The sequence below is a fragment of the Panicum virgatum genome, chromosome 5K (assembly GCF_016808335.1).
Source record: "Panicum virgatum strain AP13 chromosome 5K, P.virgatum_v5, whole genome shotgun sequence".
NCBI lineage: Eukaryota > Viridiplantae > Streptophyta > Magnoliopsida > Poales > Poaceae > Panicum > Panicum virgatum.
Window position 1 is genome coordinate 28,704,865 of NC_053140.1, and position 23,661 is coordinate 28,728,525.

General features: G+C 46.9%; 1 protein-coding gene across 1 annotated transcript; it reads left to right on the forward strand.

Annotated features, from left to right (window-relative positions):
- The first annotated feature begins 14,499 nt into the window (after positions 1-14,499).
- On the forward strand, positions 14,500-15,738 carry LOC120707047 (stress-response A/B barrel domain-containing protein HS1-like). Its single transcript, XM_039991816.1, has 2 exons — positions 14,500-14,759; positions 15,342-15,738. The coding sequence occupies exons 1-2, from the start codon at positions 14,620-14,622 to the stop codon at positions 15,526-15,528; spliced, it is 327 nt and encodes a 108-aa protein (XP_039847750.1). The 5' UTR covers positions 14,500-14,619; the 3' UTR covers positions 15,529-15,738.
- Positions 15,739-23,661: the final 7,923 nt, after the last annotated feature.

The following is a 23,661-nucleotide window of genomic DNA, read 5'->3' on the forward strand; positions in this document are numbered from 1 at the left end:
GGCTATGCAGGGTCGACGGCGTCGAGGTCCGGCGGCGGCGTGCGCGGCGGAGCTCGCGGAGGTGGCGTTGCGGGGGAGAAGCGGGCGGATGACGCAACGGGCCGAGCGTAGAGGAGAAGCGGTGGTGCGCGCGGACTATGCGACGGTGCGCGCGCGGAGATGGAGGGCGGCGGCGGTCGACCGGAGGAGTGCGCTGGTGAGCAGTGGAGAATGGAGGAAGAAGGTAACGGATTTATACCCTTGGCCAAGGGTACCGGATCAAAAATTCAACCGGTACCTATGTAGGCCTTAGGTACCGGGTCTCCGCACAACCGGTGCCTAAGAGCCCAACGGGCGGGAAATGAAAAGACCCTATGGTACCGGGTGGATATCCAAAACCAGTACCTTATGCCATTTAAAGTTCACTTTTCACAAATCTTTGACCCAGTTTGAACGGAATTCTTCAGTATCTCAATGGTAACGCTCGGTAATTTGGGCTCCGCGGCCACTGTTCGACTCCCGCGCGACGCCCCACTTTTTTTTACCCAAATAGGACGCTAAGGTACCGGTTGGATTTTCCAACCGGTACCAAAGGTTCTCTTTTCTTTTCCCTTTTCTTTTTCTCTTGTAAATCTATTAATTGCCTCATAATTCATAATAAATCTGATATTTGCATAATAAATCTGATAATTGCCTAGAAAATCTGATAATTATCTAATAATTTAAATAATTGTCTAATAGTTAAAATAATTGTCTAATAAATTTGTTATTTGCTCAATAAATTTATTAACTGCCTAGTAAATCATTCAACTAAGAAAATATTAACAATGGTTTTAGGTGCACAATAATAAATCGTTTAAATGCACAATAATTTTAATTACTACATAATAAATCATTTGGGTGCATAACTAATTATTTTAATTATATAATAAATCAAATAATTGCATAATAAATTATTTAAATGCAAAATAATTCCAAATACTTCATGATAAATCATTTAGGTGCATAACTAATCATTTTAATTGCATAATAAATCAAATAATTGCATAATAAATCATTTAATTGTCCAATAAATCAATTCATTGCATAAGAAATCTAATAATATTCACAAAAATATTACAAGACATAATCATTCAACTAAGGGAATATTAACGATGGTTCGCTTTACAATCGTCCCTTCATTATGATCATGATGTGCGTACGGAGCCTCCTCTTCGGCTAAAAGAATACTTGTGTCAACCTCCACTGCGAACGGAGTCATATCTTCAACCTTATTGTATTCTTCTTCATCTGTGACATCGTCGACTCCCACAATTTTTCTTTTTCCTGCCAAAACAATATGGCGCTTTGCCTCATCTTCGGCACCTACAAAACTTGATTTATTCCTGGACATGTCCTTTCTCATTTTGCTAGACATGTCCTGCACATAGAAAACTTGAGTGACATCTTTAGCTAGGACGAATGGTTCGTCTCGATAGCCAAGCTCTTTGAGGTCTACCGTTGTCATTCCGTACTCGTCGATATCGACACCTTTTCCTGTGAGTTTAACCCATTGACAACGAAATAGAGGTATCTTCAACAGCCCATAGTCGAGTTCCCAGATCTCTTCAATGTAACCAAAATATGAGTTCATTTGGCCACTAGAGTCGGTGGCATCTATACGGACACCACTATTTTGATTGGTGCTCTTGTTATCTTGGGCTCTTGTATAAAATGTGTAACCATTAATTTCATATCCTTGGTACATCAGGATTGAATTTGCCGGACCCCTGGCCAGCCAAGCTAGCTGCTCATGAATTTGATCGTTGGCCATGACTTCCTTCTGCAACCAGGTGGCGAATGTATCGTTATGATGTTTTGTAATTCATGTCTCAGACTTCAAAGGGTATATATTTCGCACAATTTGCATGTGCTCCTCCATGTATGGAGCCACCAAGGCTGATTGTTGCAGAACTGTGAGATGTGCTTTGCTCAACGTGGCATGATCTGTGGCATTTACTGATTTTCTTCCAAGTGTGCCCTTTCCAATCAGCCGCCCCTCATGACGTGATACTGGAATCCCAATTGGGCAGAGTTCTTCCACATAGTCAACACAAAATTCAATGACCTCCTTTGTGACGTAGCCCTTCACAATGCTTCCTTCTGGACGAGCCCGATTACGAACGTATTTCTTTAGGACTGCAAAGTATCGTTCAAAAGGGAACATATTATGAAGGAAAACAGGACCGAGAATACCAATCTCTTTGACCAGGTGAACTAGAAGATGCGTCATAATATTGAAGAATGATGGAGGAAATATCATTTCAAGACTGACTAAACTTTGGACAACATCCTCTTGTAGCTTGCTTAAACTCGATGGATCGATTGCCTTCTGAGAAATTGTGTTGAGAAATGCGCATAGCTTTATGATTGTTGCTCGAACATTAGCTGGTAGAATACCTCTAAGTGCAACTGGAATCAATTGCGTCATCAACACGTGACAGTCATGGGACTTTACGTGTGCAAATTTTTTCTCTTTCAAGTTCAGTAGCCTCTTTATATTCGAAGAGTAGCCTGATGGGACCTTGATACTATTCAAACAGTCGAACATACTTTGCTTCTCTTCGTTACTAAGAGTGTAGCACGCAGGACCTAGATAATGACGTCATTTATCCCTTTTTTCTGGATGTAGGGCGGCCCGTTGTTTCATACGTTGAAGATCTTGCCGCGCTTCCAATGTATCCTTTGGCTTACCGTAGACACCAAGGAAGCCTAGAAGGTTCACACAAAGATTTTTTGTTAGGTGCATCACATCAATTGCGTGGCGGACGTCAAAGACTTCCCAATAAGGTAACTCCCAAAAAATACTCTTCTTCTTCCACATAGGTGCACGTCTGTCATCACTCTGCACTGATCTGCTGTTGGGTCCTTTTCCGAATACTACTTTTATATCTTTGACCATTTCAAACACCATTTTCCCACAACGGTGCCTAGGCTTGGTACGATGATCTGCCTTTCCATCGTAGTGAGCATGCCTCCTCCTTAATGGGTGCTTGATCGGAAGAAATCGACAATGACCCATATACACGATCTTCCTACAGTGCTTGAGGTACATGCTGTCGGTTTCTTCTAAACAATGGGTGCATGCCCTATAACCCTTATTGGATTGTCCGGAGAGGTTACTTAGTGCTGGCCAATCGTTGGTGGGTACGAAAAGCAATGCACGCAGGTTAAAATGATCCTCTGCGTGCGCATCCCACATACGAACACCCTCATCTTTCCACAACAATAGAAGATCCTCAATCAGTGGTTTCAGATACACATCTATATCGTTACCGGGTTGCTTCGGGCCGGGGATAAGCACCAGCATCATAATGAATTTCTGCTTCATACACAACCAGGGAGGAAGGTTGTATATACAGAGTGTCACAGGCCAGGTACTATGGCCACTGCTCTACTCACCGAAAGGATTCATGCCATCCGTACTTAAGCCGAACCTTATATTCCTCGCATCATTTGCAAATGTTGGGAATGTTCTGTCCACTTTTGTCCACTGCGACCCATCAGCGGGGTGTCTCAACATATTGTCTTGCTTACGTTCTTCTTTGTGCCATCGCATCAATTTAGCATTCGTTTTGTTCATGAACAAACGTTTCAGACGTGGTATTAGAGGAAAATACCACATCACCTTGGTAGGCACCCTCTTCTTGACATGCATCCCCTCAACGTCGCCTGGATCATCTCGAGGGATCTTATACCGGCATGCGTTGCATACAGGGCATGAATCCAAATTTTCATACTCACCTCGATATAGGATGCAGTCATTAGGACAAGCATGTATCTTATGTGCCTCTAATCCTAAAGGACAAACAACTTTTTTGCCTCGTATGTTGTCTCCGGCAAGGTGTTACCCTCAGGGAGTAAGTTTTTTATAAGTTTCAGCAACTCCTCGAATCCCTTGTCAGACAAACCATTTGATGCCTTCCATTGCAATAATTCCAATGTGGTACCCAACTTCTTTTGGTCTTGTTTGCAATCAGGGTACAACAATGTTCTGTAGTCCTCCAACATACGCTTCAGATCTCTCGATTCCTTTTCTGTTTCGCAACCTTCCTCAGCTTCGCGCAGCATCTGACCAAGATCATCTTCTACAACGTATCCTTCAGTATCTTCTTCAGGCTCACCCATTGCAGTGTCATTGATAAAAGAATTATAATTGGCTGCAAAGTCAGGAATCCTGTCCTCTTCTTCTACATTATTATCCAGCACAATTTCTTTTTCGCCATGCTTGGTCCAAATATAGTAGTTCGGCATGAAACCACTATTGAACAAGTGACTATGGATGGTTCTTGATGATGAGTAATCCTTCTCATTCTTACAGAATTTGCATGGACAACGAACGTCCTATACTTGTGTTTCTCGGCCGCTTCTATGAATTCATGCACGCCATCCATGAACTCCTTTGAACGCCGGTCGGCCATGTACATCCATTGCCGACTCATCTGGGTCCACAATACATTTATATACATCATTGTACTGTACAAATAGTTCATTCATACTACCAATTTATAACAATATATTTATATAATTGATAATGCATATAACTATAATAAATAGATGCTATTCACTTATCAAATAAATTGAAAAAACATATAAATACAATAATTTGATAGTATTCAAATATCAAATAAATTGATAACCTACAATAAGATAAAATAATTATCACATATATAAACTAAATCAAGTAATAACTTTTTCTAAAAATTAATTGCTAAGTTATAAAGAAAAATAACTAACATTTTTTTCAAAAAAAAAGCAAAAATTCGCCTCCCCTCACCCCACTCAGCTGCCATGAACAGTGAGTTCACAGCAGCTTGAGAGGGGGAGGGGCTGGGGTATTTATAGGCTCGGGCCAAAGGCACCGGTTGATTTCAATGACCCGGTGCTAAAATTAATTCAATAGCACCAGGTCAAGGCACCAACCGGTGCCTTAGACCCGAGCTCCTGGCAGCTGCCACGTTTTATTTTCATAGGAACCGGTTATTCCTATAAACCGGTGCCTTTAGCGCCGCCTTCATTTGGTACCGGGTGGTGGTTCAGACCGGTTCCTATGGTGATGCATTGGAACCGGTTGGAACCACCACCCGGTGCCAATTGCCCTCCACTAGATCGGTCGATGGCCAAAGGTACCAGCTGCTGTTGCAGCCGGTACCGATGGTTAGCAGCTGGTACTGGCTGCAACAGCAGCTGGTACCTTTGGCCAGGACCGATGGCCCGTTTTCTAGTAGTGGTACTTCAGTCGATCTTGCTTTTGACTTGGGCATCACTAAATACAATCTGTTCAGTAGCACAAGAACAAAGATTTAATGGCAGATTACTTGTGGTCGTTCCACCATTTTATGCATCAAATAAACAAACCAATGCGCAGCTCAAATGTTCGAGGAGTACTATACATATATTACTCACGTTAAACCGACGGCTCTATAGCTTGTCCGGTAGTACGCTTCCTGGCTTTTAGTTATCATTCATCATCACACAACAAGTAATGGAAGCCAAATTTCATCTTGTCAAAATAGTTGACATTATTTTTTGAAAAATAAGCTAAAATACATATTTCATATTATTATTTACGATACAAAGATCACACACATAATGTTTTACGGCTCTACCATATATTTTATTTTTCTTCTTCTTTAGCAGCTCATATATTTCACCCCCAAAACAAAACAATACTTCCTCCATCCTGAAATAATAAGGTATATTTTGGTTTGTTCTAAGTCAAATTGTTCTAAGTTTGATCAAGCTTATAGAGAAGAGTAATAATATTTTGAATGACAAATGAGAATAATTAGATCCGTTAACAAAAGATATTTTTACAATTTACTTATTTGATGTATTGGATGTTATTCTTCTTCTTTATAGATTTGGTTAAATTTAGACAACTTTAACTTAGAACAAATCATAATGCCTAATATTTCACGACGGAGAGAGTATTTTATATATTGCCAAACTTAAACCGCTGCTTTGTCGGATGTAGTTGTGGATTATTAGCATGAAAGGGTACTTTAACCATTTTTTTTGAGAATGACAGTGTCAAATCGAACTAACTAGAATTAGGAAACAATTGTTTTTCAGAAGGTTGCGTCTTTGAATTTTTAAACTAAGGACCTTAACTAACTTAAGGCCAAGCAATCTAAGGCTTACATAAATGGAAACGTATCAGGTGCAAACCAACCACTCCGTGCAAACTATGAAAACTTCAATATGTGTCATCGGATCAACATCCAAAGGGCATGAGGGATTGGGTAATTTTACAATCTAGACCCGCCCTTGGATTGGGTAATCACACTTTTGCAAATCCCTCCTCCCACCACCCTGCGCCCCTCCCCTTGGATGTTGATCTGATGGTCCAAATTGAAGTTTTCATATTTTCCATGGAAAGGTTGATTTGCACCTGATATGTTCCCTAAATGAAAACGTATCAGGTGCAAACCAACTACTCCGTGCAAACTATGAAAACTTCAATCATCTAGTAGAGAAAATTGTCCAATATACATATATAGACATAGGCAATACGTTGCAATCTATTCGGCACTAAGGTGAAACTGAGTCAACTATGTATCCAGGTCATGCGCAATTAAGAGAGCTGCGTACGGGGGCAAGAAACTGACGTGCGCCAAGTTTGTTACAGGAAGTGACTCGTCTTTATCCCCTCTCTATAGTGAACAGAGGCGAAACAGGGCGACTCCAAGGCGGACGCTGTTTCCGGCGGGGATTCCGCCGGTCTTCTTCCTCTCCAATGGCCGGCTGTCGGCGTGGGGGAAGGACCACAGGATCACCGTGCTGCTGTAGATAGGTTAGATATTTACTTATCTAGGCCTAGATGCTGCTCATCGCCGCCAGGTGAAGGAGCTAGGGTTTGCCGGCGGCCTCAATTCGTCCATTCCTTTTGCATCAGGTTGGAGGGGATGTTGTTTGAGCCGCTGCGACTTGTCTTCCTCTTGCTGATGGTCGGAGTCATCGCTTCGGCAAGGTGGATTTTGCTTCTCCGGGGATTTTTTTGGTGAGATTTCTCGCTTGAAATCTTCTGTGAGTTTGGGTCGGGTCTTCTCGCTTCCATGCAATTGTATCTCGTCGTTGGGGATGGCCTCCATGGCGGAGCAAGTGTGGGTTGTTCTTCGCGTTCTTCTGCGGTGCTCCGGAGCTTCTCGGATTGAGGCGGAAGATGGCGGATGGAGGGTCAAATCGATGAGGTCGACGGCTGATGTCCTCTTCTCGCGGATCTCTTGCAGTTTACCTCTGGGTGTCCACCTCTCGATTTGCTTCGGTTTGATCAATGGTATCAAGTTCTTGGGCGATGCTTGGAGTCCACGGAGGCAGTCGCACTTCCCTGTCTGGAGGTGGAAGACGATGTGCAGGGACCTGGTTGTAATTTGTGCTTTCCTTAGGGTTGTCTTTGCAAAACTAGGATGTACTATGTTTGCCACTGTTTTAATATAATCTACATCTTGGTTCGCAAAAAAAAAGAGCTGCGTACGGAAATTTTACCATCCAATTGCATGGAGTAGCAACGCTGGATGCATGAACAGTTGACTTTGTGAAGATGATAAACAAGTCCCTATGACGTTCGTTGGCTCACCTTTATATCTAGCTCTGTATAGATAAGTACGGCATCTTCTATCGTTGGATTGCGTCCGCTCCTTTGTCGTACTACACGTCAGGCCCTGCGTTCTTTTTTGTCCTTTCAGATTTTGGTCCACGCACCGCACCCAGCTGTGTCACCCGTCGATTAATCTAGAGTTTCCTGCAATGTCAGACTTTGCCTGTCCAGCCAACTTCATTCTGTGGGCATCTATTTTCTCATAGCATAGTAGTGTGGTGCCGAGCGGAGCTCGTCCTTGGTACAGGGAATCAGATGAAGACTAGAAAAACATCAATTTTGGAAAGCTGAAGTCGATTGCGGTCCCAAAAACTTGTATTTGGAAGCAGACCGGAATTCAAAAATGTGGTCTTCAGTTCCAGTTGTTTCTAAAATAAAATATGTTACATAGCAGTGACAAAAACAGCACGTTCGCAAACCGTGAAGTCTATTTATCGCACACACTGCTACAATGGCGCTGTCGCTGAAGGGCCCCTGCTACGTTTATTTGGACTTCATGATTTAGGAGGCCCATTAAGCAAGGGCGGCCCACGTTGGTTCCTTTTTTGTTGGTTCATTCTATCGCTGGTTCTTAGGTTCATTTGTCGTCAGTAGAGGGTCACAGGTGCACCTCCAATCTTTTCTAGTTTAAAATTTGGTACTACTAAAAGTAGTACAAAATTAGTAGTATAAAATTTTGAACTTAAGAGAGTTAGAGGTGCACCAAAAAGTCACTCATTTGCACCCCTACTTCGTACCAACAACTATCAACAAGGCTTGCTAAACAAAGGCAACTATCGATGAGGCGGCAGCTTCTCTGACGAGATCATTCGAGTTAGGACTTCTTCATTGTAGGTACATTGGCAAATCAATAGACATAGGCCATGTTTAGTTTCCAAAACACACTACTGCAAAAAAAAAACTTAACCGAGGCGGGCAAAAGACATTAACCAAGGCGGTTTTTGCAACCGCCTCGGAGTCGACACCACGGTTAATGGGGCACTAACCGAGGTGGTTTGCTGCCCGCCTCGGTTAATCGAGTAAAAAATTAAAAAAACAAAGCCTGCCAAGCCCATCTGAGCCCGCCGAATCCATCACGACCCGCCGTCGCGTCTGCCGTCCGCCACCGCCGCACCCGCCGTTCGCTGGATCCGGCCACAGATCCGCCGTCGTACCCCCCCCCCCACCCCCGCGGGCCGTCGCCACGGGCTGCGGGCTCCGCCGACACAGGCTGCGGAAGCCGCCGCCGCCGCCTCCCCGCTCCGGGCCACCGCCATGCCCCCGCTCCGGGCCGCCGCCAGATCTGCCCGCGCCGGGGGCCTCCGACCGAGCAGACGAGGAGGAGGAGACGAGGAGGAGGCGCCGAATGCGCCGCCGCCTGGGGCCCCGCGCGCCACCCCACGCCGCGCCGTGCCGCTGCCGCTACAGGCCTCCCCGCCGGTGGGCCCGCGAGCTCCCCCACTCCGCGCCGCCGCCGCTGCAGGCCTCTCCCGCCGGGGGCCCGCGCACGCCCCCGCCACGATGCGTGAGACGGAGATCTGAGAGAGGGAGATCTGAGAGAGTGAGGGTGAGAGGGAGAGGGGGCGGCGGCGGCTGTGGAGAAGGAGAGGGAGAGAGAGTGAGAAATGTGGACTCCAAACCCTAAGAGCTATATATATACTTGTGCTTGCAACGGGGCCATTTGGGCTAGCGGGCTGGACCTTTTTACCGAGGCGGTTGAGTTACACTAGCCGCCTCAGTTAGCCTTTAATCGAGGTAGTTAAATAAGGATGACCGCCTCGGTTAATGTCTATTAACCGAGGCGGTCATATTAGCAGAGTCCGCCTCTGTTAATAGATTTTGCGAGGCAGTTTTTTGTAACCGCTTTGGTTAATATAAAATAACCACCTCGGTTAATACTGGGCATTAACCGAGGCGGTTAAAAATTATGCCCGCATCCGAGCCGATTTTCAAGTGCCTCGTAAAATAGAATTTTGTAGTAGTGAAAATTTCTACAGTACCCGTCACATCGAATCTTTGAACACATGCATGGAACACTAAATGTAGTTGAAAAAAATAACTAATTACACAGTCTAACTGATTAGCACGAGATGAATCTTTTAAGCATAATTAGCCTATGATTAGACATTATTTATCATGTAATAATGAAATGTGCTACAGTACCAAAACTCAAATCTTTTCATCAACTAAACACATCCATAGTTTCTCATCAGACTCTCATTTTGATCTACCGATCCTTTCACATCCCTCCTTGGTTTTATTTTCCTTTTATCAATCCTTGGTCTATTCTTCATGTCGAGACAATTATATCATAAATCTATTATACAATGCTCATTCTTTGCAAAATTCTTCTCTTATTCTTCGATGGATCCTTGCCTCCTTGCTTGTCTGTTGTTTTTTTATTAATGTCTTCTCCTTCTGAATATTTTTCAATGAACTTTTTTCACCGGACCTTACTAAATATGTGATGAGGACATCCCAACCGTACATGCTACTCCAAGTGTCAAGAATTCACCATCCAACATAAAAAATACAAATCAAACCCAAGTCTTTGATGGACCAACTACGCGTAGCCGAGCTAAGAAACTATAACAAGAAGTGAACGCACTACTTTGTGAAATTCATTTTAATATCAATGAGAATTATATACTGCCTAAGTCGTGCACGTTGCTATTACTCAGGTTCACCAAGGAGGATGACATTAATACAAAAGAAGACTACAGAGAAGGACCACACTCGAACCCGGCCAGTCTGAAAGAAGCAGTCATAACTTTTGATTCCCAAAAGCTATAAAGGTCAATGAGGATATTTTCGAAAGCTTATGAAGTCTACATTCCAATGACATTTATGCCGAGTATTTTGGATTATCCACTAATGAGATCCGAGTACTTTAGTTAAGACTGATCAGAAGGTCAATAGTCTACTAGATGTTCAACTTCGCATACAAAATTCTACCAATCCACAAGGTTTCACGGTTCAAGATATACATGGATGGAAAGATAATTAAGTCTACTTTCCAATGCAATAAACCGCATGTCATTTGGACTTCCCAATAAAGAGTTATGAGCGATTGAGTGGAGACTGCACAGAAGACCAACAGCCACGCAAGGCTCCTTGGGATTTCAGTTAGTCGTGAATTTTGATTTACCATAACTCCAGAAACTCTAAGGTCCAGAAACTCTCAGAGATTAGTAGACTTTTGATAATTTGATAAACTAAAATCATTTGGCAGCCGAGCTGCTAAGTGTCTTGCACACCCTTGTTCTTGTTCTTCTTGGACTTGTGAAGAGATCCCTCTGGGTTCCGCTACTTCGTGCTCCACGGTTTTATAGTACGGATGTACCATTTTGTGTGGATTAATCTCGGTTTGTGGTTCTACGATTGATTGGAGATCGAATCGAAGTCCTCAAGGTTTCGGTGTCTCTCTCCACGTCGCTTGGTCGCATCCAACCTTGGCAGGTATAAAGCTACTTACCTGCTGTTCGTAGCAAAGTTATTCTTGTTCTTGAACCTACTATCGTGAAGATCGGGCCATCCTTATGCTGGATTATACTAGCAACTATCAATATTTGCTGCTTGGTCCACACTATTTGCATATGCAATAGTTGGGTCTTTGGACACAACTATAGCAGATTGCTTGTTGGTCATTTGCTCACATTCCATTTTTTTCAAAAACTATTTCAATTTGCATCATAAACTCCTCACTTCTCTTACCATGCTTGCAAACTTTTGAGCACATATCTGAGAAGGAATTCATCATCATGACATGTCACAGTACGGCTTCATCTCCAGAACCTCCTATTTGTTCCTTTAAGTTTTTGTTTCTTTAATTCTTATTCCAAATAACTTCAATATTTATGTCAAATTACTAAACATTTTCAAAATGTTTGTGATTGGTTCATACTCAAACAATTGGGAAAGTTTCAAAAAAAAATACCACTACATTTGGAAATTTCAATATTCCTTCAAATGTTTATTTTTTGGGAACTTTTTGGCCAACAATTTTTCAAACCACTTTAAATTTTTTTCTAACATTTTCAAAAAATTTGAAATATTTGGGCATTCTTAGGTATTTATAAAACTTTTATAAAACCCCAAAACAAATTTTTAGGAACAATCTGTTCAACATTTTTTAGAAAACTTTGAATTGATCAAAAAAAATCTAGAATGTTTGAATCATTCTAAAACTTCTTAAGTGTTTGCAAAACATTTTTTGGGAACTTTTTGGTAAGAATTTGTAGAATATTTTTGAATGTTTTCAAAGAAATCTGAAATGTTTCAAACATTAGGAACATTCTGAAGTGTTTACTAACATCCCAAAAGTGTGAGACAATGTTTGAGAACTTTTGGTCAACAATTTTTGGAACACTTTAAAATGTTTCAAACATTTCCAAATTGTTTGAAATATTCATAACATTCTGAAGTGTTTATGAAACTTTTAGGAAAATCCAAAACAATTTTTAACAATTTACTCAATAATTTTTTGAAAAACTTTGAATTATTTTTTATCACAACTACAATGTTTCAAACATTCTGACATGTTTGGTAATCATTTGGTGGGAACTTTTTTCTAAACATTTTTTGTAACACTTTGAAATGTTTTCAAACAAACATTCGGAAACACTTTGTAGTGTTTACTAACATTTAGAAAAGGGTGTAACATTTTTTGGGAACTTTTTTGGCAACACTTTTTTGGACCAATTTAAATTGCTTTCAAACATTTCCAAATTATTTGAAATATTCAGAACTTCATGCAATGTTTTTTAACATTTAGAAAGTGCAAAACAGTTTTAGATTCAACATTTTTCTAGAACAATGTTAATTGTTTTCAAACAGTTCTGAATTGATTGAAACTTTCAAAACAATATGAAGTGTTCCTGCAGAAAATAAGGTTCTATTTGGCATGGCTTCAACGTTTTCTGAAATGGTGTGTTTAGCAGCTTCTCTGGTGAAGTTGAAGCTATTTTAGAAAATGTTTGGTGAAACAACTTATTCCTGGTCTTCATGAGTGGATAGAAGAAGTTAAGTCGATGAAGCAAGTATTTTTGGCTCCTCTTGCATAGATGAAGATGTTGCATTTAGGCCAGTCTTAATGCATAGTTTCATTGCACAGTTACCTAGAATAAAAACAAGGTAATCGAGCCGGATGAGTTTCATGGGGATGAAACTCCTCTCACATCCTATGAAACTATGTCTTCTCTTTCCTCATAAATATCCTGCCACATCAGCAAAATTAAACGCTCATGAAACTCCATTGAGACTGGCCTTATACCCATTTAGCACAACTTTCAGAGAAGCTCTCCAAGAAACTATTGAAGAAGTTGTACCAAATGAGGTGTAAATAGATGTCCCTACCTTCCATTGGTAGGCCTCCAATTAGCTTTTTGGAGCTTAGGCCTCGTTTGGTTTTTTAAGTTGTTGTCATGAATATTCAGAAGTCAATTCAATTATTCTGATGCCAATTTAATATAAAACTAATTGCATAAGTTGCAATTAGGGCTCTAGATGAATCTATTAAGTATAATTAATGCCCGATTAGCGGATGGTTACTGTAGCAATTAGTGGTCAAATTATGGACTAATAAGACTTAATAAATTTGTCTCGTGATTAAGTCACTACTTATGAAATTAGTTTTGTAATAAGTCTATATTTAGTACTCCTTAAGCGAGCATGGATGCCCATACCACCCCCCATCCAATCAGCTGACTACAATCCAAAAGGAGCTAGAATCAGATATATTGAGAACAAACAAAACATTAGAGAAGGAAATTAAAATTTTAACTTTGAGGAAATGTTGGTTCTCACACCACAATTTAAGTTGTGGAAATGTTTAATTTACAGACTGCTAATCCCTGCTAGAATTTTTGAACACTGAAACAAATAAGCACATCATTTCCTAATCAAAAATTTGATAAACACACAACACAAATGGACCAGTACTATAACACTACATAGGACACAAAGCACTACCCTCTTTGCCTCTCCATCTTACGCCAATGGCATCACTACCTTCCCTCACTTAGGCACTGGGCACTGGGATATTTTGTCGAACACCTAGGAAGCACACCTGTTACTTAGCATGATTGGAGGACAACCACACACAGAATCTCATTGGTAGGAAGGCCTAGGAGCGATAGCTTGTTAACCGTCCCCAACAGACAGCTCAAAACTTCTATGTGCGAGCCACTGGGACATTCAGAACCCGCGGGAGGAACACCTAATCTCTTAGCAAGCGCACACAAAGAGATAAGAGAGAGGTGAATATAAGCAAGCAGAGATTTCGGGTCTCCGTATAACAAACACGAGTATGTTCACAGATCAGACATACACACATCACGAACACGCTTGCCGTGCAAACTAATTTTGCAGACGATTTGAAAACCCAAAACATATCGAAACCCTAAGAAATCAGACACAGAATAGGAGCAAGGGAAGGAGAATCCCTAGCGATCTTCACGTCCCCAGCGAAGCCCCCCACGAGAAGACCCGCCCTCATCACCGATCTCTCCGCCCTGATGAGACAGCCCGCCCTCGTCGCCGATGTCTCCACCACGACAAGAAGACGTGCCCTCATCGCTGCTCTCTCTGCCTTGTATTCAACCAACAGACAAAAGCAGGGTAGACAAAATGAAGAAGACAACTGAAACGAACAATTGTGGTACGGTTTCACTCCAACCTGATAACAAATCTAAACAGATCTTACGAACCCATTAATAAAGATGACCGGTCAAAACAAGTGGACAGATGGGTCCAATATTTCAATTGCATACAAGACGATCTCATGCACATTCAACAATCAACGAGTCACATTAAAAGGAACAAATCTGTTTTTTTTTTCACGGCTAGGACAATGCCGAGGACCTTACAGGAGTGCGTGCCCATGATCCGCCGTAATGTCACCGAGTCGTCACAAAGGGGTGGCCGAGCGGAGCAACAGAACAAAGCAAACCAGTGCTCCTACCAACCACGACCGAACCGACAGAAGAGTAGGAGGGGCGTCAACAGAGAAACTGCGAGGAAGCATGGCGGCCGGCGGCGGCGTGGTGAAACACATCCTGCTGGTGCGCTTCAAGGAGGAGGTGACGCCGGAGCGCCTGGACCAGCTCATCCGGGGCTACGCGGCGCTCGTCGACGCCGTCCCCTCCATGAAGGCCTTCCACTGGTAACGCCCGTAGCTACTAGCCTACATAGCTAGACTTCGATAAGATTCGAATCCACGTCAACTGTTGCCTGTGCCTCCTTGCCTGTGCGGGACTGGTAGAGGATCTCGTCTCGTTGCGCCCTTGGCTGTGCGGGACTGGTAGCTACCTGATCAGGTGTGGTCTCAGTGCTGTGAGTGAGGCCGGTGATGACGCGCCCCAGATGCTCGACGAATTGGGTGCCTGGGTTTTCGGTTTGGGTTCCCCGTGTCCCATCACTGACCAGGATTGTTAGCCTTGATTTCTCTTAGCTTTCGGATCCAGGATCCACAGTGGATTTAAGAGAACTATGTAACTGCTACCACTATTTCTTTTTTAGGACACAGTACATGATCTTAGAGCCTAAGCATGGTAGATGTGTTCTAGGGAGACTTTCCCAGCAGCCTTAAATGTATCCGTTCGTCAAATCCTAGAATTTTTAGTGCATCGGCAAGATTATGGGAAACCATCAAAAAATTTCAGTAGTGCCTTTTCTGTCAATCTTTGATGCAAAGTTTCTACTTGTTTCTGAATTTTGGTTTCTTTATCTGCCCATTGATCTGCAGGGGAACTGATGTGAGCATCGAAAACATGCATCAAGGGTTCACCCATGTGTTTGAGTCCACATTTGAAAGCGCAGAAGGAGTGAAGGAGTACATCGAGCACCCAGCGCATGTTGAATTCGCAAATGTATTCTTGCCTCTATTAGAAAAGGTCGTCATAATCGACTACAAACCGACTTCTGTCAATTGAATACGAAGAACCTGGGGCACTTTTCCTCAGTTCTCACTGCCAATAATTGTTCCTACTGTTTGTTGGAGAATTTCATTTTCAGTTATATTATGTAAGCTTTGGGCTGAATAAATTCTGATGCTAGGTTTCCTTTTTGAGTTCTCTGTAACTGCAGTTCAAGTAACTCTGCACCTTTTTTGTTGCTATCAGAATTGTGTTCCCAAAGTCTGCTGTTCTGCTTTTCAAAAAAAAAAGTCTTCTTTGCTCTCCATACAAGTTCTGTTGCAGGCAGTGAATATGTGTTTTCTTTTTATCCTTTGATCGATAATCATGATTGATATAAAGAGTGGTGGTAATTATAATTTCTGAAATAGACTGTGAAAAATCCTCCATGATTTTTCTCGTCAGCTTGATCTCAATCACAGTAATTTGTCTTGTACACCGTTTTATTGAAATATGTCTCTGTTTACTTAGTATTTTGCTCCTTGGATAATAAATTATGGCGCTTCCTTTGTTAAGGAAAATTAACTGTTTTGCGAACATAGAGGAAAACACGAAATTGATGCTATGTACTGCTGAAACCAATTGCCCTGCTTGCTATTTACCCTTTTTACTTGATCCGCAATATTTAGCACCTGCTCCAAGATTTCAAATTTGGTTTGTAGAGGCACATCATACATGTTTCATACTTCACATCAGGAAACAGGAGTGATGACCTCTAAAGAGTCTTGTAGTCCTTAGAAGCCCTCGACGTTATCATTCTCCAGCCACATCCGCTCGCGTCGCCAGGTGCCTAGCGACTCGAGCGGACCACCGCCTCGTGCCGAGCGCCTGAGCCCCCCCCCCCCCCCCACTCCCCCGCTCCCCACAGCCTTCGGCCCCGTTTCTCCTCCAGTAGATATACTATTCTATTAGGCTCTTTCGATTTTTTTCTTTACTCCAGAATCTAGAATAATTAGGTTAGGGTTTGGATTATCGTTTCGATGTCTTCAATCTGCCTTTCTATTTTGTACTGGATTTTCTTCATGAGATGCGTCGTTTTCTCTGATGGCGGCGTGTTCCTCGTACAGGGAGTATGTGGGCCTAGTCGTTCCAGCCGTTGGTGATACTACCGTAGCGGATTTATCATTCTAGCCGGTGCTGTGTTGGATCTTATGGTTGGTTCAACCTTCAGAAGATATGGCCAATGTGCTTTCGGTGCCCTTTACTCCCTATAGTGGTTGAGCATTCTGCACCTCTTTTGCGGTCTCCACGATTGTGGAGTCTTTTGTTGGTGGAAATTGCGATTCTCGTGGCCGGATCTGGTGACGTTCCATGGCGATGGAGTTTTCTGAAGCAGTGGACATGGCCGGGTGCAAGAAAGATGAAGGATAGTGACCTAGTGGCGTGCTTCAGTGTAATTTTATTTTATGTTGAGGTCTTAGTTGTAGAAGAGGTTCTATTTTAATGAAATCCAATCTTTTTTTAAAAAAAAAAGGAGTCTTATAGTGCTTCAAATTTTAGCTACTGGATAATTTAAACATTTGCAGATGCATTGCTGAAATAATATAAGGAACAATTCCACAGTTCCAAACGAAAAAGTTTAATTGCAAAAGTGAACAATAGCTTCGTCGATGACCATAGACTTTCACTCCAGTGACAAAGAGCATTATGACGTTCCCAAAGGACCCAAACAATAATTTGAGCCCCACAAAATGTTTAAAAAGCAAAAATGAATTGATATTTGGTGTCCAGTCACACAATGAGAAAAGCATGGAAAGAGAAGCCATTGAAATGAGAATGAGCAAAGTTAACAACCATTGTACCAGTTTTTAGCACTAGTTCACCAGATATTTCTACTCCGGTAGTCGTAGATGCTAACTCCTCAGAATGCACACAGATAAGTTTACAAGGTGTGTGGGGCGTGTCCTTTGTACACTTTGTACTTCTTAACGAAAATGACACATAGCTCTCTTGTGTTGTTCGAAAAAAAATGTTTACAAGGCTTCCATAAGGGCCCACTGACCAAGAAGTGTCATACTATTACTTGAGAAATATTACAAACACATGAAAGGTTGCACATAGTGAAAAAAGATATCAAAGAGCATTGTATCTTGCAGTTTTCATGGAAAAGTTAAATCAATCATCTGAATCAGGAGTACAGGGCTATTGTTAAATTCTAGAGGCTCCGGAACACAAAGTAACTGTAGGAGAGAATAATGTGATGTATTCCTCCAAACCCTAGAAGGGTGGGATATATAGTTCCTATATATGGGACTCTATACATGGGCTCAATATACACCAACACCCCCCCCCTCCGCGGTCTGAACTACCGGCGCAGCGGTGTTCAAGACTGGACAACAAAAAAAGCTAACACTCCCCCCCCCCGCAGTCTGAACTACCGTCGCAGCAGTGTTCAAGACTGCACAATAAGAAAGTACGAAGGGCCAATACCCCCCGACAGCCACAACTAGCCACCTGCTACGTTGAGGCTGGAGCGAAACTCCGAGAAGGTCGAGAAGGGTAGTCCCTTGGTGAAGATGTCGGCAAACTGGGAGGTGGTCGGGACATGGAGTACCCGAACATCGCCGATGGCGACCCTGTCGCGCACGAAGTGCAAGCCGATCTCCACATGCTTCGTCCGTTGATGCTGAACGGGGTTGGTGGAGAGATACACGGCGCTGACGTTGCCGCTGTAGACGAGCGTACTCTTGGCGAGCGGGCTGTGAAGCTCCGCCAAGAGCTGTCGTAGCCAGGACGCCTCTGACACGCCGTTAGCGACAGCATGGTACTCCGCCTCGGCACTGGAGTGGAAGACAACTGGCTGCCGCTTGGACGACCAGGAGACCAGGTTGCCGCCCAGGAAGACGGCGTAGCCGGAAGTGGAGCGGCGAGTGTCTGGACAGCCAGCCCAGTCAGCGTCGGTGTAGACAACCAGCTCAGCAGAGGACGAGCGGTGAAGCACCAGGCCGAGGTCCACAGTGCCACAGACGTAGCAGAGGAGACGCTTCAGCGCAGCAAGGTGTGACTCCCGGGGATCATGCATATGGAGATAGACCTGCTGAACAGCGTAGGTGAGGTCCGGCCTGGTGAATGTGAGGTACTGCAAGGCACCAGCCAGACTTCGGTAGGCAGTAGGATCAGCCACAGGATCACCCAGATCAGCAGACAGCTTCGCCTGAGTGTCGACAGGAGTGGAGCAGGGTTTGCAATCAGTCATCACAGCCCGCTCCAGAATATCGAGTGCGTACTACCACTGGTGAAGGAGAAGACCAGAAGGGCGAGGCTCAATAGTGACGCCCAAGAAGTGGTGGAGCTGACCAAGATCCTTCATAGCAAACTCCTGCTGCAGAGAGGAGATGACCCGCTGAAGCAACTGCTGACTGGAGGCTGTGAGTACAATGTCATCGACATAGAGCAGCAGGTAGGCAGTCTCATCCCCACGGCGGTAGATGAAGAGAGACGTGTCAGACTTGGCCTCGGTGAACCCCGATGTCAGCAAGAACGTGGCGAACCGAGAGTACCAAGCCCGAGGAGCCTGCTTCAGACCATAGAGAGACTTGTTGAGCCGGCAGACCATGTCCGGACGACTGGAGTCCACAAATCCCGCTAGCTGAGAGCAGTAGACAGTCTCTGACAGAGTGCCATGAAGAAACGCGTTCTTCACATCCAGCTGGTGCACAGGCCAAGACCGAGACAGTGCAAGCGAGAGGACCGTTCGTACCGTAGCAGGCTTCACCACTGATCTGAAGGTCTCGTCATAGTCCACGCCAAGCCGTTGTGTGAACCCCCGGAGAACCCAGCGAGCCTTGTAGCGCTACAGTGCACCGTCAGCCCGACGCTTATGCGTCCAGATCCACTTTCCTGTGACCACATTGCAACCATACGGACGCGGCACGAGGTCCCATGTCTGGTTGGCGAGAAGAGCCGCATACTCCTCTTCCATCGCGCGATGCCAGTGAGGATCCGCCAAGGCGTCGCGGACAGAGGAGGGCACCGGAGAGACCCGTGGCTCCCCCTCGGTGGCGGAGAGAGTCGCGGTCGGAGACGCCATCCGCCAAGTCACCATGGGATGGATATGCCGAGGATCCCGATGGATGATTGGCGGGTGGTACACCGCCGGCTCGGCTCGAGAGGGAGCCGGTGGAGGCGGCAGCGGCGGCGATGGCTCCGATGTAGGCGTCGCAGGAGCCTCTGGAGCTGGAGGCGGCGCCGGTGTTGGTGCCGAACGATGCTGGTACACCTGCACCGGTTGAGCGTACCGTGGTGGCGCCGGTGTCGGCGCCGAACGATGCCGGTACACCTGCACCGGCTGAGCGTACCGCGCAGGTGTAGGGGAAGGCACCGGGGCCTCGCGTGGTGCAGTAGGAGACACCGGGTCCATGCGCGGCACGACCGGAGGTCCTGGGGCCGCGCGTGGCACGACCGCGGGCACCGGGGCCACACTCGGCGCAGCAGGGATCACCGGAAAGCGGTGCCGGTATACCGGGAAAACCTGCAGGGAAAGGACAGACAAGTAACGGTGGCTGAACCACCGCGTCAGTCGAAAACAGTGAATCCAACTCAGGGTCAGGAGAAGGTGGAGTATGGGAAATCCAACTCGTCAAAGACGACATGTCGGGAGATCAGGACGCGGCGAGAGGTGAGGTCAAAGCATCGGTACCCCTTGTGGTCAGGGGAGTAACCAAGGAACACACAACGAGTCAAGCGGGGCGCCAGCTTGTGAGAAGCGCTGGCGGAGGTGTTAGGGTAACACGCACACCCGAAGACCCGAAGGTGGTCGTAGCGAGGAGGGGTACCGAAAAGAGCGTGGTGTGGAGTGGGAGCAGGAGAAGCAGTGGACGGAAGACGGTTGAGCAAGTAAGTGGCGGTGTGGAGGCTCTCAGCCCAGAAGCGCGGGGCAGAGAGGCCTGGATCAGAAGGGTGCGCACGACATCGTTCGTCGTGTGAATCATCCGCTCAGCCTTGCCGTTCTGAGGAGAGATATACGGGCAAGACATACGCAGCTAAACACCCCGAGAGAGGAAGAAGGAATGGAAGGTGGAGTTATCGAACTCACGGCCGTTGTCACACTGGACGGCCTTAATGGTGAGGCCGAAATGAGTGGACACCCAGGCAAAGAAGTGGAGGAGGGTGGGGAAGGTCTCAGACTTGGTGCGCAAAGGAAAAGTCCAAGATTAATGAGAAAAATCATCAACCACGACCAGATAGTATTTATAGCCAGACATGCTGAGTACAGGAGATGTCCACAGGTCATAGTGAACAAGATCAAAGGCATGCGCAGCATGAGAAGAAGAAGAGGAAAAAGGAAGTCTAACATGACGACCTAACTGGCACGCATGACAGAGGTGCTCAGCAGGAGCCCTAGTACATGGAACATCGGTACTACGACTGAGCTGAGCCAAAACGTCGCGGCCGGGGTGACCAAGCCGGCGGTGCCAGGTTGTGGAAGAAGGCGTCACGGCAAAAGTAGCAGACGGAGAAGAAGTCAAAGGTGGAGCAATGGAAGCAGGAAGCCGAAGAGTGTAAAGGGGCTCCAAGCTGTCACATCGGAGGAGCGGACGTCGGGAAGCCGAATCCTTCACAGTAAGACCAGAAGAGTCAAATTAAATGGAACAAGAGTTATCAGCAGTAAACTGGTGAATGGAAAGAATGTTGTGAACCATCTGAGGAGCAACAAGGATATTAGGAAGGCGAAAAAAACCAGGAGCAGAACCCACAGCGGTGACAGGAAGGCAAGACCCATCACCAACCATGATGGAAGAAGGACAAGAGGGGTGTGGGGGTCGGACAGAAGAGAGGATACCGGCATCAGGGGTGGTGTGGAAGGAGAAACCCGAGTCGGCGATCCACTCGGTGCTGACCGGCGGCGTCAGTCCCATAGTGCTGAAGGACTGCGCCAGAGCGGCTTGGTCCCACCCCCTAGGCCAGGTCGGCTGCAGGCTGGGCTGAGCGGGCGGGGTCCAGGACGGCGCGATGAGGGGAGCAGCACCGGTGAACATGGCCGCCGGCTGGAGCTGAGGACGACCCCCCCGGACCTTGGAACGGCCACATCGAGATGCGCCCTGACCATGAGTTGCTGAAGGATGCCCAGGGCGTACCTCCAGGGGTAGGGGCAGGAACCGGAGCCGGAGCCGGAGTCGGAGTCGGCACGCCCCGACGGCCCCCACCGCACCGGAACCCCCAGAAGCAGGGCCACCAGTGCCACCACCACCCCGTCCCCCTCGCCGACGACGTCCACGGCCCCCCCACCTCCGGTCTGCCTGGCGGGAGCAGCACCAAGGAGCGAGGTGGCAGGAGCGGCAGAGGAGGCCGGTGGAGCAGCGACGAGCGCAGTGGGGGTGGGCAAGAACGATCCGGGCGCGAGACCCCTGGTGATCTCCTCGAGGGCAAGGTCGTCCCAGACCTGCAGGAAGGAGGGGAAGGGCCTCTGGCGAGTGATCCAGGTCTTCAGGTGGTCATATGTGCTGCTCAGATCCCGCAGGACATTGAGCACCAAGACCCGATCGGACATCGGACACCCGAGGTCGTGAAGAGCATCGGCCATGCCCTTCATCCTCCGGCAGAACTCACCAACAGAGAGGTCCGCCTGCTCGAAGGTGCGGAAGGTGGCGTCGAGCTGGAGGGCGCGGAACTCGGCGTTGCTGAGGAACTGCCCCTCGAGCACCACCCAGGCCTGTCGCGCGGTGCCGTCGTGGGTCCTGATGAGGTCCTGAAGATCTAGGGAGATGGTCCCGAAGATCCAGGACATGGTGACGCTGTCGAGGCGCAGCCACACCACGTCCCGCGCCTCGATCGGCGCGTTGAGGAGGACGTGGTCGTCGAGGGCGTAGCGGCGGAGGGCGAGCAGAACCTGGTCCCGCCAGCGTCCGTAGGAGGAGGACGTGGGGTCGAGAAGGACGGTGACCAGGGCCCTGATGTTCTGGACGCCGGCGGCCTGGAGGTGGAGCTGGGCGACCATGGAGTCGATCGGGTCGTGCCGGGGTCCAGATCCAGCGGGCGGGGCCTGGTGGGAGGAAGAGGCGCCGTGTTCGGGGTCGACGGGCAGCTGGCCGGAGGACACGAAGGAAGTGCTCCGCCTCGGCGACCCGGAGAGCGAGGGCGTCGGCCGTGGCGTGCTCGCGCTCCCAAGCGAGGGCAACCACGCGGACCCGCTCCTGGGCCACCGAAGCCTCTGACTTGGCAGCGAGGAGGGCCGCGGCGAGAGCGGCGTCAGCCTGCTGTCCTCGGAGAGCGGCGGCGGCGAGCGGTGCATCCACGGGCGCCATCCCGAGTCCGGACCACGCGGTGGGGCCGTCAGGGAGGGGCTGTTTGCCCGCTACGACGGCGGCGCGGTGGGCGGCGGCGGCGACCTGGGCATCCTGGGCGGCAGCTGCGGCGGCGGCGGAGGGCGCCTGCAGCGCTGGCGCTAGGGGGCCGCGCCCCCTACACCCCCCGCCCCCAGCGCCCCCAGCAGGGGCGGCGGCTGGGTCAGGGAGGCGGGGCCAGGCGGCCGGGCCCGAGGCCCCCGCGCCCCCCTGCGCCCCGCGCGCCCGCAGTAGCGGCGGCGGCGGCAGGGCCGGGCAGGGCTGCGGCATCCGGGACGGGATCGAGGACGACCATCGCGGCAGAGGAGGCGGCGGCCGGTGGAGCAGACTTGGGCGCGGCTGCTGGCGACCACGCACCTAGAGCAGGGGCGGCGGCTGCAGAGGAGGAGGATGGGAGGGGAGGGGAGGAGGAGAGTGGAGGAGGCGCCGGCAGCCGGCCATGTGCCGGCGGCGGCGGTGGCTGGGAGGGGGAGGAAGGAGAGAAGAGGAAACCTTAACCCTAGGATAATGATACCATGTAGGAGAGAATAATGAAATGTATTCCTCCAAACCCTAGAAGAGTGGGATATATAGTTTCTATACATGGGTCTCGAGATGGGCCTCTATACATGAGCTCAATATACACCAACACTAACTTGGAAATATTGTTTTGTCATCATATGCTGTGTCCACGCCACTGTCAAATGGATTACTCTTGAATAACCATGGATCAGATTCTACCTTCACAATATCAGTGTTGCTGCAAAACAGGTCCTTTGTAAATATTCTGTCATAGATAAATTGTATCTAACTAGAATTTCATACACTGTTAAAGCATCACAACATAAATCAGTGGTGATGTTTTGGACATTGTATATGATACTCCCTC